The sequence below is a fragment of the Sus scrofa genome, chromosome 17 (genome assembly GCF_054392235.1).
Source record: "Sus scrofa isolate SSC_HxYL_T2T_F1_AM1 chromosome 17, Sscrofa_HxYL_maternal_Yorkshire_Landrace_v2.0, whole genome shotgun sequence".
Lineage (NCBI taxonomy): Eukaryota > Metazoa > Chordata > Mammalia > Artiodactyla > Suidae > Sus > Sus scrofa.
In genome coordinates, this window is record NC_139399.1 from 45,720,404 (window position 1) to 45,735,783 (window position 15,380).

At 38.3% G+C, this 15,380-nt stretch overlaps 1 protein-coding gene and 1 pseudogene across 5 annotated transcripts in view; one reads left to right on the forward strand and one right to left on the reverse strand.

Annotated features, from left to right (window-relative positions):
• PIGU (phosphatidylinositol glycan anchor biosynthesis class U) overlaps positions 1-15,380 on the reverse strand; it is a 121,405-nt gene that overhangs the window by 85,087 nt on the left and 20,938 nt on the right. For 3 of the 5 annotated variants that reach the window (XR_014831727.1, XR_014831728.1, NM_001185136.1), the window contains 1 exon segment: positions 12,902-12,966. The exons of 1 other annotated variant lie outside the window; for it this stretch is intronic. Coding sequence is in view for 1 of the 4 variants with exons in the window: in NM_001185136.1 (NP_001172065.1) it covers positions 12,902-12,966 (65 nt within the window). In the remaining 3 variants the exon portion in view is untranslated. 5 annotated transcript variants of the gene reach the window in all.
• Positions 295-8,483, forward strand: LOC102160747 (ATP synthase peripheral stalk subunit d, mitochondrial pseudogene; annotated as a pseudogene).

A 15,380-nucleotide genomic window follows, 5' to 3' on the forward strand; every position in this document is an offset into this window, starting at 1 on the left:
ATATAAGTGTAACTGCACAGTTCAAATCTGTGTTGTTCAAGGGTCAACTGCGTATTTACTTAAAGCAGTAAATTTTCCTTTGAGTATGGCCAGAGCTGCATCATACTAATTGATATGTTGTTTTTTCAGTATCACTCAGTTCAAAATACTATAATTTCCACAGAGATTTCTTCTTTGAGACTAAAGTGTTTACCTTCCAATTATTTGTAAGTTTTCTTTTTATATTTTTGTAATGTATTTATTACTGTGATAACAGACAATACTGTGTGTGATTTCAGTTATTTAAAATGTGTCATGACTGGCTCTGTGGTCCATTATATGGTCAGTTTTGGTAAGTACTCCATGCACACTTGAAAAGAACGTGCACACTAACATTTACAGGTATAACATTCTATGTATGACATCTAGATTGTCTGTTAATGATTTGTTCAAATCTGCTATATCCTTATTGATTTTTTTGGCCTGTTTATCATATCGGTGACTAAAAAAAATATGTTAAAAATCATGCTCTATGATTGTGTATTTGTCTCTCCTTTAGTCATGTCATTTTTGCTTTATATATTTTGAAGCTATGTTGTTATATGAATATATATGTAGAATTATATCTTCTGGGTGAATTGATCTTTTTATCATTATAAAATAATCCTCTTGACCTCTAGAAATGTTTCTCGTCTTAAAGTGTTTTTGTCTAATACTAATATAGCTACATCAGATTTTTGGGCTAATGTTTGCATAAAAGAGCTTTTGCTACATTTTTACTTTCTGCTTTTTTATATGTCCTTATATTTGTTTCTTAAAAGCAGTATATAATTATTTTTAAACCCAATCTGACAATCATTATCTTTTAGCTGCATTTTAGTCTATTTACATTTACCGTAATTACTGATACATGTGTTTAAGTTTACCATCTTACCATTTCATTTTCCATTTGTCCCACTTTCTCTATAGCATTTTTTCTTCTTTTTTGGTTGTTTCACTATTTTTCTTATTACTCCATTTCCCTCCATTAGCTACACATTTAGCTACTGTTCTTTTAGTGGTTACTTTTCAGATTATGACACATGTCTTTGACCTTAATTAAAGTATAACATAAATGATTACTTTCACCACTTCACACTCCATATAGCTACTCCCAGACTTTTCTGTTATTGTTTGTTTGTTTTTGTTTTCTTTTTGCTTTTTAGGGCCACACCTGTGGCATATGGAAGTTTCTAGGCTAGGGGTCAAATCAGAGCTACAGCTGCCAGCCTACACCACAGCCACAACAACACAGGATCGAGCTGCATCTGCAAACTACACCACAGCTCACGGCAATGCCAGATCCTTAACCCACTGAGTGAGGCCAGGGATCAAACCCGCATCCTCATCATTCCTGGTTGGGTTCCTTAACCACTGAGCCATGCTATTGTTTTTATAGCTTTAATTTTACATATATTTTAAACCTACAAGACATTATTACTATTGTTAGTACGTATATGTTACTATTTATTATTTATTTATTTACTGACAGGAACTCCCAGTCAGTACTTATTTAGATTAATCCATCCATATATTTGCTTTTTCCACTGCTATTTCTTCCTTCCTGTATTCCATGATGATGTTGAGGATCATAAACCTTCTACCTTTTTGTATTTTTAAAAATGTGAGTCTGCTGGCAATAAATTCTATCAATTTTATTTGCTTGGAACTATCTTTATTTTGCCTTCATTTCTGAGAGATATTTTCACTTAGTATAGAATACTATGTCAGTAGATATTTTCTTTCAGCACTGTAAAGATATCTTTTTATTGTCTTTTGGATTCCACCATTTTTGTTGAAAAGTTAGTTTCCATCTTATTTCTCTTTAAAGAGAACTATCCCTTTTTGGCTGTTTTTAATCTACTTTGGCTTTGAGCAGTTTTATTTTAATGTATGTTTTTCTTTAAATTTATCCTTGTTGGGTTTAAAGAGTTTCTTGAATTATTTCACACGTTTAAAATTTTTTCAGCTAATAATCTCCCCAAATATTGTTTCTGCCTCATCTTATCTCTTTCCATTCTGAAAATCTATTTGTAGGTATGTTAAATGTTTTTTTACTGTATCTCATAGGTCTCTCTCACTTTTACCCCCCTATTTTCTATCCTTTTCTCTCCAAGCTTCTGTTTGGATATTTTCTACAGACCTATCTTCCAGACCACTAATCCTCTCTTTAGCTGTGTGTAATCTGCTGTCACACTTGCCTACTGCATTCTTGTTATTATGTTTTCTAGTAATAGAATTTCCATTTGATCATTTTTATATATTCCAGTTTCCTGGTTAAACTATCTTAAACATATTAATTTTTTGAACATATTAATTACTGCTCATGATCATTTTAAAGTCCAAGTTTTGATAACTCCAATATCTAGATCACCTGTGAATCTGTTTTTAGTATCTACTTTTCTTTTACTATGCTTCTTAATTTTTAATGGAATGATGGACAGTGTGCAAGAGAAATTGTAGAGGTTCTGAATTTTCTTCCAGAAAGGGTATCTTTAAGCTTCTGGCAAGTAATTAGATGGAATTGTATCACCTTAATCTAATTAGGGGTTTAGCTAATTTGAAGCTGGATTCAGTCTTTTTAAGACCAGCCCATATATGATCTACCCTTATTCTTTGAGCACAGTCCTTTAGAGGACGGATCTAGAAGCCAAGTCCTTTGACAGAGCCCCTACCACTTTGGTTGGAAGTACACTCAAATCTGTATTTCCCCAGCACTGTTAGACTGCCAAGAGCTCTGGTTAGCTCCATAGCCTCTTACCAGTCAACTTCTCTTCTCCTTCTCTGCCCCCTCAGCTTGTGCCACTTACAAGTTGGAAAAATGCATCATGGAGAGAGCAGTTCAGACTGTCAATTTCACTTTTTGCACTTTCCACTTTTTGCACTAGGCCCTCAAGTCCTGGCTATCTTGGTACTTTCCAATGACATCAAACATATATTTTTTTTAATTCCTCCTGATAGTGTAGTTGTTCTAGGCAAGGATAGTTGGTCTGCTATTGCAAGCCAGCTCACCAGTTCCCCAAAGCAGAAGGAAAGTGCATGACTTGGTTTTAGTGAGACCCTGATGGTGACTCGGAAGGACCTCTTCCTAACTCCCAACCATGTGTAAAAATGTGTCCTGTGATACTGTAAAGGTCACTGACAGGCTTTTTTTAGTTAGAACAAGCTAGTGTGGTAGAAAGAATATGGCTTTGGGTTCAGAGTCACGTTTAAAATCAGGTTCCACCTATGGACCTTTGGGCAAGCTGTTTTCCTCTCTCAGCCTTAGTTTCCTCGGCTGTAAAATAAGTATAGTGACCTATTTCACAGGATTCTTGGGAGAATTAAGGAGTAATGTTCACAAAGTACTTAACATAGTGTCTAGCATATAGTAAACCTCAAAATGTTAGCTACCTGAAATAACTTTTTACCTCTTTTTGAAAATAGGGGCATCAGCTTTGCCTTTCAAAGTTCTAAAAGAATTAAACTTTTACAACTATCTACTAATGGATTCTTTTTTGCATTTATCTTTGTAAGAAGTAGATATTTTTATTACCATTAGCCTGCTTTCAACGTGTTTTAATGCTTCGCTGATAGTTTAGAGTGGCGTTACATAGGTCTCAGAAATAACAGAACAAACTGTTCTCAAAAGTTTATCAGCAATTGGGCTCATTTCCATAATGAACTAACATGTAACAGTAGTTAGTTTAACTGCATATCATACTGTAGAGAATCACACACTGAATACAATTTGTTTTTATGCTTCATTTCCATTTAGGTGACCACTATCAGTCAGGGTAGGGTATGTGTGTGTGTGTGTGTGTGTGTGTGTATATATATATATGGATAAACTCACAATTTTCTTATCAGTACTTGACTAAACACAGAAAACAGAAACATTTGTCGAAGGCAGTCATAAAATCTAACCTGTGGTTGCTAAATTCCTTTTTTCTCTCCTGTGCAGATTTTTCTTCTCCACTTTCACATATTTTTACCTTTCCTTAGAAGTAGATAATAAAATCTGATAAAGATTAAGAAACAATACAAAGCAATGAATTTTCTCTCCAAAAGTGTTCTTCCCACTTGGCTTCGTATAATTTTCTTTATAGTACTTTATTACTTAACAAAACTACATTAAAATATAGGTACCTCTTGCTTTATGAATCCCAGCTTACAAGCAAATTAACCCATATTCAGAAATGAGGAGCAAGGGACTCTGGGTTTGAAGCTGTCCTCACTGTGTTCAGGGAAGCAACAGTTCTTGCCCCTTAATTCAGATTTCTTAAAGGTTAACAGTTCTAAAGGGAGAGTTAGTATGCTCCTCATAGCTAGAAATCCCTACCTCTTCCCCCTTCACACACTCACACATGCATGCATGATGAGGAGTAAGAATTTGTTTCAGACTCCCTCATTTTATCTAAGAATACACTTTCACAGAGAAATAACATTTTAAATGATGGTTGACTGGCTAGGTAGAGCTCTCCCATTTATTCATTTGACATTTTTTTCGGAAAGGACTATTTCACATTTTCCTCTCTGCTCAACCTCCAACTTCCTTCCCCACCTCTCACTTGTAGCCCATAATCTGAAAATCTTATTTCCTTTTTCTTCCGGTCACGTCTGTGGTATGCGGAATTCACTGAGGAAAGCACCACCTTGTTTTCCCACTACCAGTGGACCAGTTTACTGCACCTACACCTATATTCTCTACTGTTCTCTTACTAACAACAGATGAACTTCCTTTCTTCCTAAAACCAAATCCTTCACCTGTGAACTGGATCCCATTCCTTCTTGCCTCCTCAAAGACACTGCTCACTTGATTATCATTTCTTACATCATCAATTTCTTTATCCACTGAATTATTCTCATCAGCATTCAAACATGCAGGTCTTCGTTTTCTCTCACTAGCTCTCTTTTTTAGGGCCACATCTGTGTCATATGGAAGTTCCCAGGCTAGGAGTTGAATCAGAGCTACAGCTGCCAGCCTATACCATAGCCACAGCAACACAGGATCCTTAACCCACCGAGCAACACCAGGGATTGAACCCACATCCTTTTCATCATTTCTCTGCCTCTTTTTAAACAGGTCCTCATATTTTAAAAATCTTCACTAGACATCTCCCTCCAGCTACCATAGCATTTCTCTGCCCTCCTTTAGAGAAAAACTCCTCAAAAAGGTTGTCTGTATCCTTTCCACATCTTTCCCTCAATGTATTTCAATTAGTCTCTTGCCCCTATACTCCACTGAAATTGCTGTTGTCAAAGTTCAAATATCTCAATTTTGGCAAATCAATCATCAATCTTCAATAAAAATTTTCTCAACCTTGAAAAAGCATTTGACATAGTTTTTAACTCCCTCCTTGAAGCACTTTCTTCATTAGCTTCCATGAACTACATTCTCTTGATTTTCCTCCTTTTATGCTTTATTTGCTAGTTTCTTTTCTCCTTCCCAACCTTAACCTCAATGTACTAGAGTGCTCCAGGTCCTGGTATTGTTTTTTGTTTGTTTTGGCCACTCCTGTGGCCTGTGGAAGTTCCCCGGCCGGAGACTGAACCCAAGCTACAGCAGTGACAATGATGGATCCTGGATCCTTAACCATTAAGCCACCAGAGAACTCCCCTGGTATTCTTCTTTATGCAAATTCACTCCCTAGGTATCTTAGTTATCTATTGCTGCGTAACAAATTATCCTAAAACTTAATAGCTTAAAACAATACACATTTATTATCTCATGCAGTGTCTAAGAGTCAGGAATCCAGAAGCAGCTTCACTGAGTGGTTCTGGCACAGAGTATCTTATAAGATTGCAGCCAAGTTGTTGCTGGGGTTGCGATATGTAAAAGAGGTTAAATATTTGCTTCTAAGTTTACTTGGCTATCAATTCCTCACCATGAAGGCTCCTTAAAGTTGTTCATGACAGGGCTTCCCCAGAGCACGTGCTTCAAGAGAGAGAAAGTTTACAATGGAAGATGCAGTGTCTTTTCTAACCTAATCTTGGACGTGACATACCATCACTTCTGCTGTATTCTATTGGTCACACAGACTAGCTCCGGCACATGTGAGAGAAGACTTCATGAGGGTAAATACTAGGAAGTGGAGATCTTCATGGGCCATCTTTTTTATTTTTTTTTGTCTTTTGTCTTTTTAGGGCCACACCCACAGCATAGGGAGGTGCCTAGGCTAGGGGGTCGAATCAGAGATGTAGCTGCCAACCTACACCACAGTAACAGCAACGCAGGATCCAAGCCATGTCTGCAACCTACACCACAGCTCATGGTAATGCTGGATCCTTAACCCTCTGAGCGAGGCCAGAGATCGAACCTGCATCCTCATGGATGCTAGTTGGGTTCATTAACCACTGAGCCATGATGAGAACTCCCTTCAGGGGCCATCTTGGAGGCTGGTTATCATGCTAGGTGATCACATCCAGTACCATGTTTTCAAATATCATTTATAGGCAGATAGATCCCAATTTTATACCTCCAGCCTGGATCTCTCTTCTTGAGTTTCACATTTATATGGCCAAATGCCTCAACCCTGACACTGGGACAGCTAATAAGCACGTCAAACTTAACATGATGAAATCTGAACTCTATTTCCCACTCCAACTAAAACTTGCTTCCTCATTAAATAACACCACCATTCACTCAGTTGCTCAGACAAAAAACCGCTATCTTGAATGGTATCCTTAAATTCTCTCTTGCCTTCATAGCTCACATCAAACTTATAAACAAGTTTACCTCTAAAAATATAACTAGAATTTATAGACTCTAATCACTTTTCACCATTTTTGTTGTAACCACCCTAGTTTAAAGCCATGATCATCCTGCTTTGACTATTACATAAGCATCCTAGTCATTTTCCCTGCTCTCAACTCTTGCCCCTAGAGTCAATTTCCCTCCAGACTACAGATTTTTTTAAACCTTAGAAAAGATCTTAGTGTTTATTTTCAATGAAAAGAAGGTTACAAATCCAAGAGAACCTCAGTTCCAGTGTGGCAGGAATACTAAGCTTTTCCTTACCTTCTAGGACTATTTTTCTTTTTTTTCCCCCTTCTCTTTTAGCCACCCTCATGGCACATGGAAGTTCCCAGGCCAAGGGTCAAATCTGAGCTGCAGCTGTGACCTACACCTCAGCTGTAGCAACATAAGATTCTTTACCCATTCCCCAGAGGAGGATCAAACCTACGCTCCCACAGAGACAACACCGGATCCTTAACCTGCTGTGCCACAGTAGGAACTCCAGAACTTAACCTTTTTCAGTACAACTCTGAACTAAGGCCAAAGCCGTACATTCTTTTTTTTTTTTTTTAAATAGAAGTATAATTGACCTACAACCCTGTTAGTTTCAGATGCACAACATAGTGATTTGATATTTCTATACATTACAAAATGATCATCACCACAGCAATACTTATTAAATGTAAAATAAATATGACTGCCTTCCCTCCTAGTTTAAAAGTCCATGATGTTGGAGTTCCTGCTGTGGCAGGAATCTGACTGCAGCGGCGTAGGTCGCTGTTGAGGCGAGGGCTTGATCCCCGGCCTGATGCAGTGGGTTAAAGGATTCAGTGTTGCTGCAGTTGCTGCACAGGTCACAGTTGCAGCTTGGATTAATCCCTGGCCCAGAAATTTCCATATGCTGCGGGTACGGCCATTAAAAAAAAAAAAGTCCAGTGTCTTCCTAACACAATAAAAAATAAAATCCAGGAGTTCCCGTTGTGGCGCAGTGGTTAACGAATCCGACTAGGAACCATGAGGTTGCGGGTTCGGTCCCTGCCCTTGCTCAGTGGGTTAACGATCCGGCGTTGCCGTGAGCTGTGGTGTAGGTTGCAGACGCGGCTCGGATCCCGCGTTGCTGTGGCTCTGGCGTAGGCCAGTGGCTACAGCTCCGATTTGACCCCCAGCCTGGGAACCCCCATATGCCGCGGGAGCAGCCCAAGAAATAGCAAAAAGACAAAAAAAAAAAAAATCCACTTGCTGTTGTGGGCCACCAAGTCAGTAAAGGCTCTCAAGACGGCTGGACAAAACTTGCTCTAAAAGTCATTGGCTGGAGAGCTTTTGAAGAGATCATACTCTAAGACCCAAAGGCCACTGCTAACTTCCTGAAATCCTAGAATAAGATCCTCACCTCCAGATTGGCTACCCTACCTGAGAACCACCTACTATGCACTCCACTTACAAGGCCAGTGTGGTGAAGGCGGCCTTGGCAGACGACTTTGAAAAGAAGTTTAATGCCCTGAAGTTTCTCGTGACACAGCATAAATATACTGTCCAGGAGGACACTAAAGAAAAAGATGCACGAGTGCTGTGCTGAGTTTTTTTCTTTCTTAAAGGTGCGGATTGAAGAATATGAGAAAGAGCTGGAGAAGATGAATGACATATTTCCACTTGAGTAACCATGAAGGGCTTGAATGAAGTCTTCCTAGAAACCAAATTAGACAAGAAGTATTCCAAGTGGCTTCACCAGCCAACTGAGAATTTATAAATTTGAGTCCGGGAAGAAGCTCTAGTCCTCATATTACAAACTCTGGACATTAAAAACAATTATATTAAAAGATAGCTAAAGGGGAGAGGGTGCAGGAGGAGTGAAATAGGTGAGGGAGATTAAGAGGTACAAACTTTCAGATGAGAAAATAAATTGAGTCACAGGTATGAAATGTACACTCTGGGAAATATAACCAGTAGTCATACAATATCTTTGAATGGTGACAAATGAGAACTAGACTTATTACGGTGATCATCTAAAAATGTATAGAAACATTGAATATACTAACTTAGTGTAGCAGGTCAATGATAATTCAAAAACAAACTCATAGAAAAACAGATCAGATTTGTGGTTACACGAGAGGGAGGGGAAATTAGATGAAGATGGTCAAAAGATACAAACTTCCAGTTATAAGATAAATAAGTCCTAAGGATGTAAAGTACAACATAATAAATATAATTAACACTGCTATACATCACATATGAAAGCTAAGACAGTAAACCCAGAGTTTGCATCACAAAGAAAAAAAAATGTTTTCTATTTCTTTAATGTTCTATCTATGGATGATGGAAGTTCACTAATCTTCCTATGGTCATCATTTCATGATATATAAAAGTCAAATCATTATGCTGTACACCTTAAACTTACACAGTGCTATCTATCAATTATATCTCAATAAAATTGGGGGGGAAAGATACATAGGTAGATGGACAGGAAATCCAAACTCCTAACCATGTCTATAAAAAGTCCTACAGGAGTTCCCTTGTGGCTCAGTGAGTTAAGGATCCCGCATTGTCACTGCTGTGGCTCGGTTACAGCACAGGTAGATCCCTGACCCGGGAACTTCTGAATGCTGCAGGCACAGCTTTTTTTTTTTTTTTTTTTTGAAGGCCTACATAATCAGACCCCTAACTTCTTACAACTTATCTCTATTATTTTCCTCTTTGCTCATTCTGCCCTAACAATGCCAGCCATCCTCCTGCAACTCTCAAATGCCAAGCTCATTCCCAAATCAGGCCCACCAATGGCTTGCTCGCTTCATTTAGTTCTCTTATTCAAATTCCACTTTCTCAGAGTGCTTTCTCGAACACACCAAAACAGCCACACATGATCATCATTCTTTATCCTTTTATTTGACTTTATTTTTCTACATGTATTTACCTCTTAACTGAAATCACATTTTTAAAAAATTTAGCTTTGTGGAGGTGTAGCTGGTACAATAAACTGCATATATATGCAAAGTTTACAACTTGGTGTGTTTTGACCTATGTATATACTCATGAAACCATCACCATAATCAAGATAGTGAACATATCCACCATTCATAAATGTTTACCAATTTTACTGTTCATCCCAAAGAACCAATGTTTTTTCCGTGACTTTTAATATTGTTTTTCTATTTTCTATTTCATTTTTCACTCAGATCTTCATTATTTCTTTTTTTCTGCTTACTTTATCTTCTTTTTCTAGTTTCTTAAGGTAGAAACTGAGGTTAATGATTTGAGACATTTCCTCTTTTAAATTATTTATTTTAAAAAATTCTTTTTTTTTTTTTTTTTTTTTGGCCACAGTGCAAAGCAGCTTGATATGCGAAAGGTAAGACAGTAAATCAGAGTTCGCATCACAAAGAACCTTCAGGGAACCCCCCTCTTTTTTAAAGTAGGCAATGAACACTATAAATTTCCCCTAAGTACTGCTTTACCAACATCCCACGTATTTTGGTAGGTTGTTTTTTCCTTTTCATTCAGTTCAAAATACTAATTTTCCTTCTGATTTCTTCTTTGATCCAGGAGTTATTGAGGAATATGTTATTTAGTTTCTAATCATTTGGGGATTTTCCAGGTACCTTTCTGGTATTAATTTTTTACTTAATTCCACTGTGGCCAAAGAATATCATTTATATGACTTCAATCCTTTTAAATTTGTTGAGCCTTGTTATATGGCTCAGAATACGGTCTATCTTGCAAATGTTCCCTGAACACTTGAAAACACTATATGCCAGAAACTAACACATAAAGTAACACATTAAGTAAATCAACTAAACTTCAATTTTTTAAAAAAAGTAATCTCATTTACAAAAGATTACATGTTTTGCTGTTATTGGATAAAATGTTCTGCAAATGTCAATGACATGGTCAAGTTGGTTGGCACGCTGTTCAAGGTTTCTATATCCTTGTTGATTTTCTGTCTGCTTGTTTTATCAATCATTAACAGAGGGCTACTGAAATCTTAGACTATAATTGGAGATTTGTCTGTTTTTCCTTGCAATTCTATCAGTCTTCATGCACTTTGAAACTCTGTTATTAGGTGTATAAACATTAGGATTGTTATGCCCTCTTGATGAATTGACCCCTTTATCATCATGAAATGACCTTCTTTATCCCTGATGACATTCTCTGCTTTGAAAATTCTTTTTTTTTTTTTTTCACTAAATTGTTTCTCTCAGAAATACAGGTATCATAAGGCCAAGGACTGTGTCTTGTTTTTAGCACCAAGTAGGTAGCTGGCATTTGACATGAACTTAACAAATCTTTGTTAGAGGAAAGAGGGAAGGGAAGGGCATACACATGCAGATGCAAAGCTAGCCACTAGGAGTAAGTGATGAAAGGGCACCAGTACATGTTCTGAGGAGCCTATATCACAGTGGGCAAAACAAGTACAGAGGCAATTTCAAGAGTATGAGCCATAAAAAGGATAAGCACAAGATACTTTGGAAGATACAGGAAAAAACACCTAATTTAGTCTAAAGCGATGAGGGCTGGCTTCCTGCGGGAGGCAGAGCTTAAGCTAAATCTGAATAGTGAGTCAACCACACAAAGAGGAAAGAATGGGAGTTCCCACTGTGGCACAGGAGGTAAAGGACCTGGTATTGCCTCCGCAGTGGCTCAGGTTGCTGCTGAGGCAGAAGTTCCATCCCTGGCCCAACACAGTGGATTGAGGATCCGGTACTGTTGCAGCTGTGGTGTAGGCAACAGTGGCTTGGATTTGATCCCTGGCACCCAGGAACTTCCATATCCCAACAGGTGTAGCCAAAAAAGAAAAAGAAAAAAAAAAAAAGAAAGAAAAAGAGGAAAGAATAGCCCTCTATAAGGAGATAATAGCATGAGCAAAGACATATATGCAAGAGAGAATATGATGCTGCAACACAATGAGAGTATGTCAGAACTCTCTCAAGGGGTTCCTATTCTGTCTAGAAAACATACTGCCCAAGGCCCACAGCCCTGGAGCTCTCATAGCTAGTGGGCTGTGTTGTGTATGCCCATGCACATCTGAACTGTGTGCTCATGAAGAGTCTCCTAAACAGATCCTAATCTGTTTCTGCTAATAGTTCTCGTTATTGTGGTTCCATTACGTAGTAATACAAAGATAATGAAACATGAAGGCAAAAGAGTTATCTCCATGAGAACCAAGTTGAATGTTAGAAAAAAAAATTATAAAAACAAAAAATTTACTCTCAAAGTAGGTATGAGGGAGACAACTGTAAAAATTGGGGGTTAAATTGTCAAATTAGAAGACTTCTATTCTAAACGATAAGGCCAATAAAAATGGGAAGGGGAAAGTGGAAAGATATGTGGTTGATGGGGTAACAGGGCCCACAGGGCTTTGTGTGCACCCTAAGGTGTTTGGATTTTATTCTGAGGTCAGTGCTGAGCATTCAAAGGTACCAAACAGGACAATAACAAAATCAGATTCACATTTTAGGAAGACCACTGACTGCAGAATAAAAAGTAAAAGAGCAAAAGTGAAGGCAGAAAAACCTGTCAGGACGCTGCTGCAGTAACCCAAACAAGAGATGGTGGTGACCTAAGAGTGATTTTACTATTCTTTAAGAACTAATTTTGGGAGTTTAAATAGGCTTTTGTGGGCTTTCTAAGAAACCAACATTGCTGTCACAGTTTTTAGGGGAAAACATGTTCCAAAGAAATAATTACACGCCAATTAGCATATGACCTATTTATGACCTGGGAACTGTTTACAATTTATTTGCCAATAAAAATAGTAGCTTCTACAGATGTCTCAACTGCTGGCTTTTTTATGGCCACATCCAAGGAATATGAAATTTCCCAGGCCAGGGACTGAATCTGAGCCACAGCTGCAACCTACACAGCAGCACTGGATCCTTTAACCCACTATGCCATGCCAGGGATCAAACCTGCGCCCCTGCAGTGAACAGAGCCACTGTGGTCAGATTCCTAACTCACTGAGCCACAGCAGTAACTCCTACAGGCTTAATCTGAATCATTTCCACTACAAGTGTGGAACCGCCTTCTCAAGTAGAAAACACCTAAAAAAAGGGCTGTTTTGAAATATGATTTTCAAAAACAGATCTTTTAAAATGTTTGTATGAAACAGAAGTTAGCCTTGGTATCTGTGAGTATTTACTCTTAGTACCCAGAAAAGAAAACAAGAACACTTACTTCATGAAATACTGCTCCAGAATACGGAGACACTCCCAAGTCCAACAGTGAGAGGCCTTCAACCACTGAAAAGTAAGACATCCAAGTTCACTCTTACTTTAGAGACATATGCAGACTGGCCATAAACCAAAGTTTTATATACTCCCAGGAATAAGAAGGGCTTCACAGTTTGTCTAATTCCCTGTACCTTATTCCTAGCAAGTGAATTTAAGTCTTGATTTCAATGATGGTGAAATTTCTTCTATACAGAGTATCTCTTTCCATTGTGGGGCAGCACTTATTATGAGAAAACTACAAACTAATAGCAACCATGGATCTCCTTGTAACTTCCGCCCACTCTAAAAAGTGTTTTGTTTATATATATTCTGCCCCATTCCAAAAAAAACAGTAAGATAAATTAGAAGCTGTGAGAAATGTTGTCCACAGAGTAGGAAAATGGGGAGTCACTTTCACATGCTACTTGTTTGGGTGACATTAACTTTTCTACAGAGCCACATACACTTTTTAAGTGTGTGACTTTTGGCCCAGAAATAGTTGTCCTTAGGGCAATTCATCCCAGGGAAATCACTAGAAAAGTGCCCAAAGAAAATGTTCATTATTGGGCTCAGAGTACTAAAAAATTAAAAATAATGTCTCTGGAATTTCTGCTGTGGCTCAGGGGGTTAAGGACCCAACATTGTCTGAGGATGTGGGTTCGATCCCTGGCCTAAGGATCTGGCATTGCCACAAACTGCTACATAGGTCAAAGAGTGTGCTCAGATCTGGTGTTGCCATAGCTATAGCAGAGGCCCCAGCTGCAGTTCTGATTTGATTCCTGGCCCGGGAACTTCCATATGCCACAGGTGTGGCCAAAATAAATAAATAAATAAAAAACCTCCAGTGTCCATTAATGGATTTATGTAAATGAATCACACACACATACAGTAATAATCATGAAAGCATTAAGTATGGATAATGAATTTAGTGAATAAAAATATGACTGGAACAGAATATTTGCAAAGGGAAAAATAGTAATTTTATGTGAATAAACCTGGCATTCACTGTCTCGCTCAAGTGACCATCATTAGTAACATACTGACCAGTTAATATTATCAGTGTTCAAGTATATCCTGACATGATTCACTGAGATGAGGATAAACACACTTCTGTGGTCCTTACGCCAAAAAATGTGGTATCCTTGCCAAAAAAGCACAACTTCCATTTCATCAAGAGAAAGTATCAAGCAAACCCTAATTGAGAGACAAAATAACCCTTTAAAAATGTTAAGTCTGAGGAAATGTCCCAGACTGGGAGAGACTAAAGATATATAATAACTAAACGCAAGATGAGATAATTGCACCAAAAAGAAAGACATTAGTGGAACAACTGGTAAAAATTCTGTAGGTCTGTAGATTAGTTAATAGTATTGTATCAATGTTAATTCTCTGCTTTAGGTATTGTGCTATAGTTATGTAGGATGTTAAGAGTAGAAGGAGCCAAGTGAAGGGTAAACTAAAACTCTATGTACTATTTTTGTAACTTTTCTGAAAATCTAAAATCATTTCCAAATTAAGAGTTAAAATTACAAAATATATTACAGATGCGCTGCTGACCCTTAAACAACATAGATTTGAACTGCACAGGTCTACTTATACTCGGATTTTTTTTCTTTATTTATTTAATTTTTTTTGTCTTTTTGCTATTTCTTTGGGCCGCTCCCACGGCATATGGAGGTTCCCAGGCTAGGGGTCGAATCAGAGCTGTAGCCACCGGCCTACGCCAGGGCCACAGCAACGCGGGATCCGAGCCGCGTCTGCAACCTACACCACAGCTCACGGCAACGCTGGATCGTTAACCCACGGAGCAAGGCCAGGGATCGAACCCGCAACCTCATGGTTCCTAGTCGGATTCGTTAACCACTGTGCCACGACAGGAACTCTGGATTTTTTTTCAATAGTAAATACTACAGTAGTACACTATTTGCAGTTGGTTGAATCTTCAAATGCAGAACCACAGATATGGAGGAACCAAGGGTACAGAGGAAGAGTGTATATGGAGTGCTGACTATAAATGACACTTGGCTTTTCAGCTGCACAGAGGGTCAGCTGGTGCCCCAACTACTGCATTGTTCAAGGGTCAATTGTATATTTACTGAAGGAAAGATGACCATGAACAGTCCTTTTTTTTTTTTTTGGCTGCACCCAAGGCATGCGGAAGTTCCCAGGCCAGGGATCGAACTCGTGCTGCAGTTTCGGCCTGTGCCACAGCTGCAACAACACTGGATCCTTAACCCACAGCACTGGGCTGGGGATCAAACCCGAGCTGCCACAGAGACAACACCTGATCTTTACCCGCTATGCTGCAGCAGGAACTCCCCCCCATGAAACACTCTTAAATGAAAATGCATGTAAAATATGATCAAATTTTATTTTAAATATTGATCAGCATTCACTCTTTAAATCATATGAGGATGAATATGTATGCAATGAGAAATGCCTCA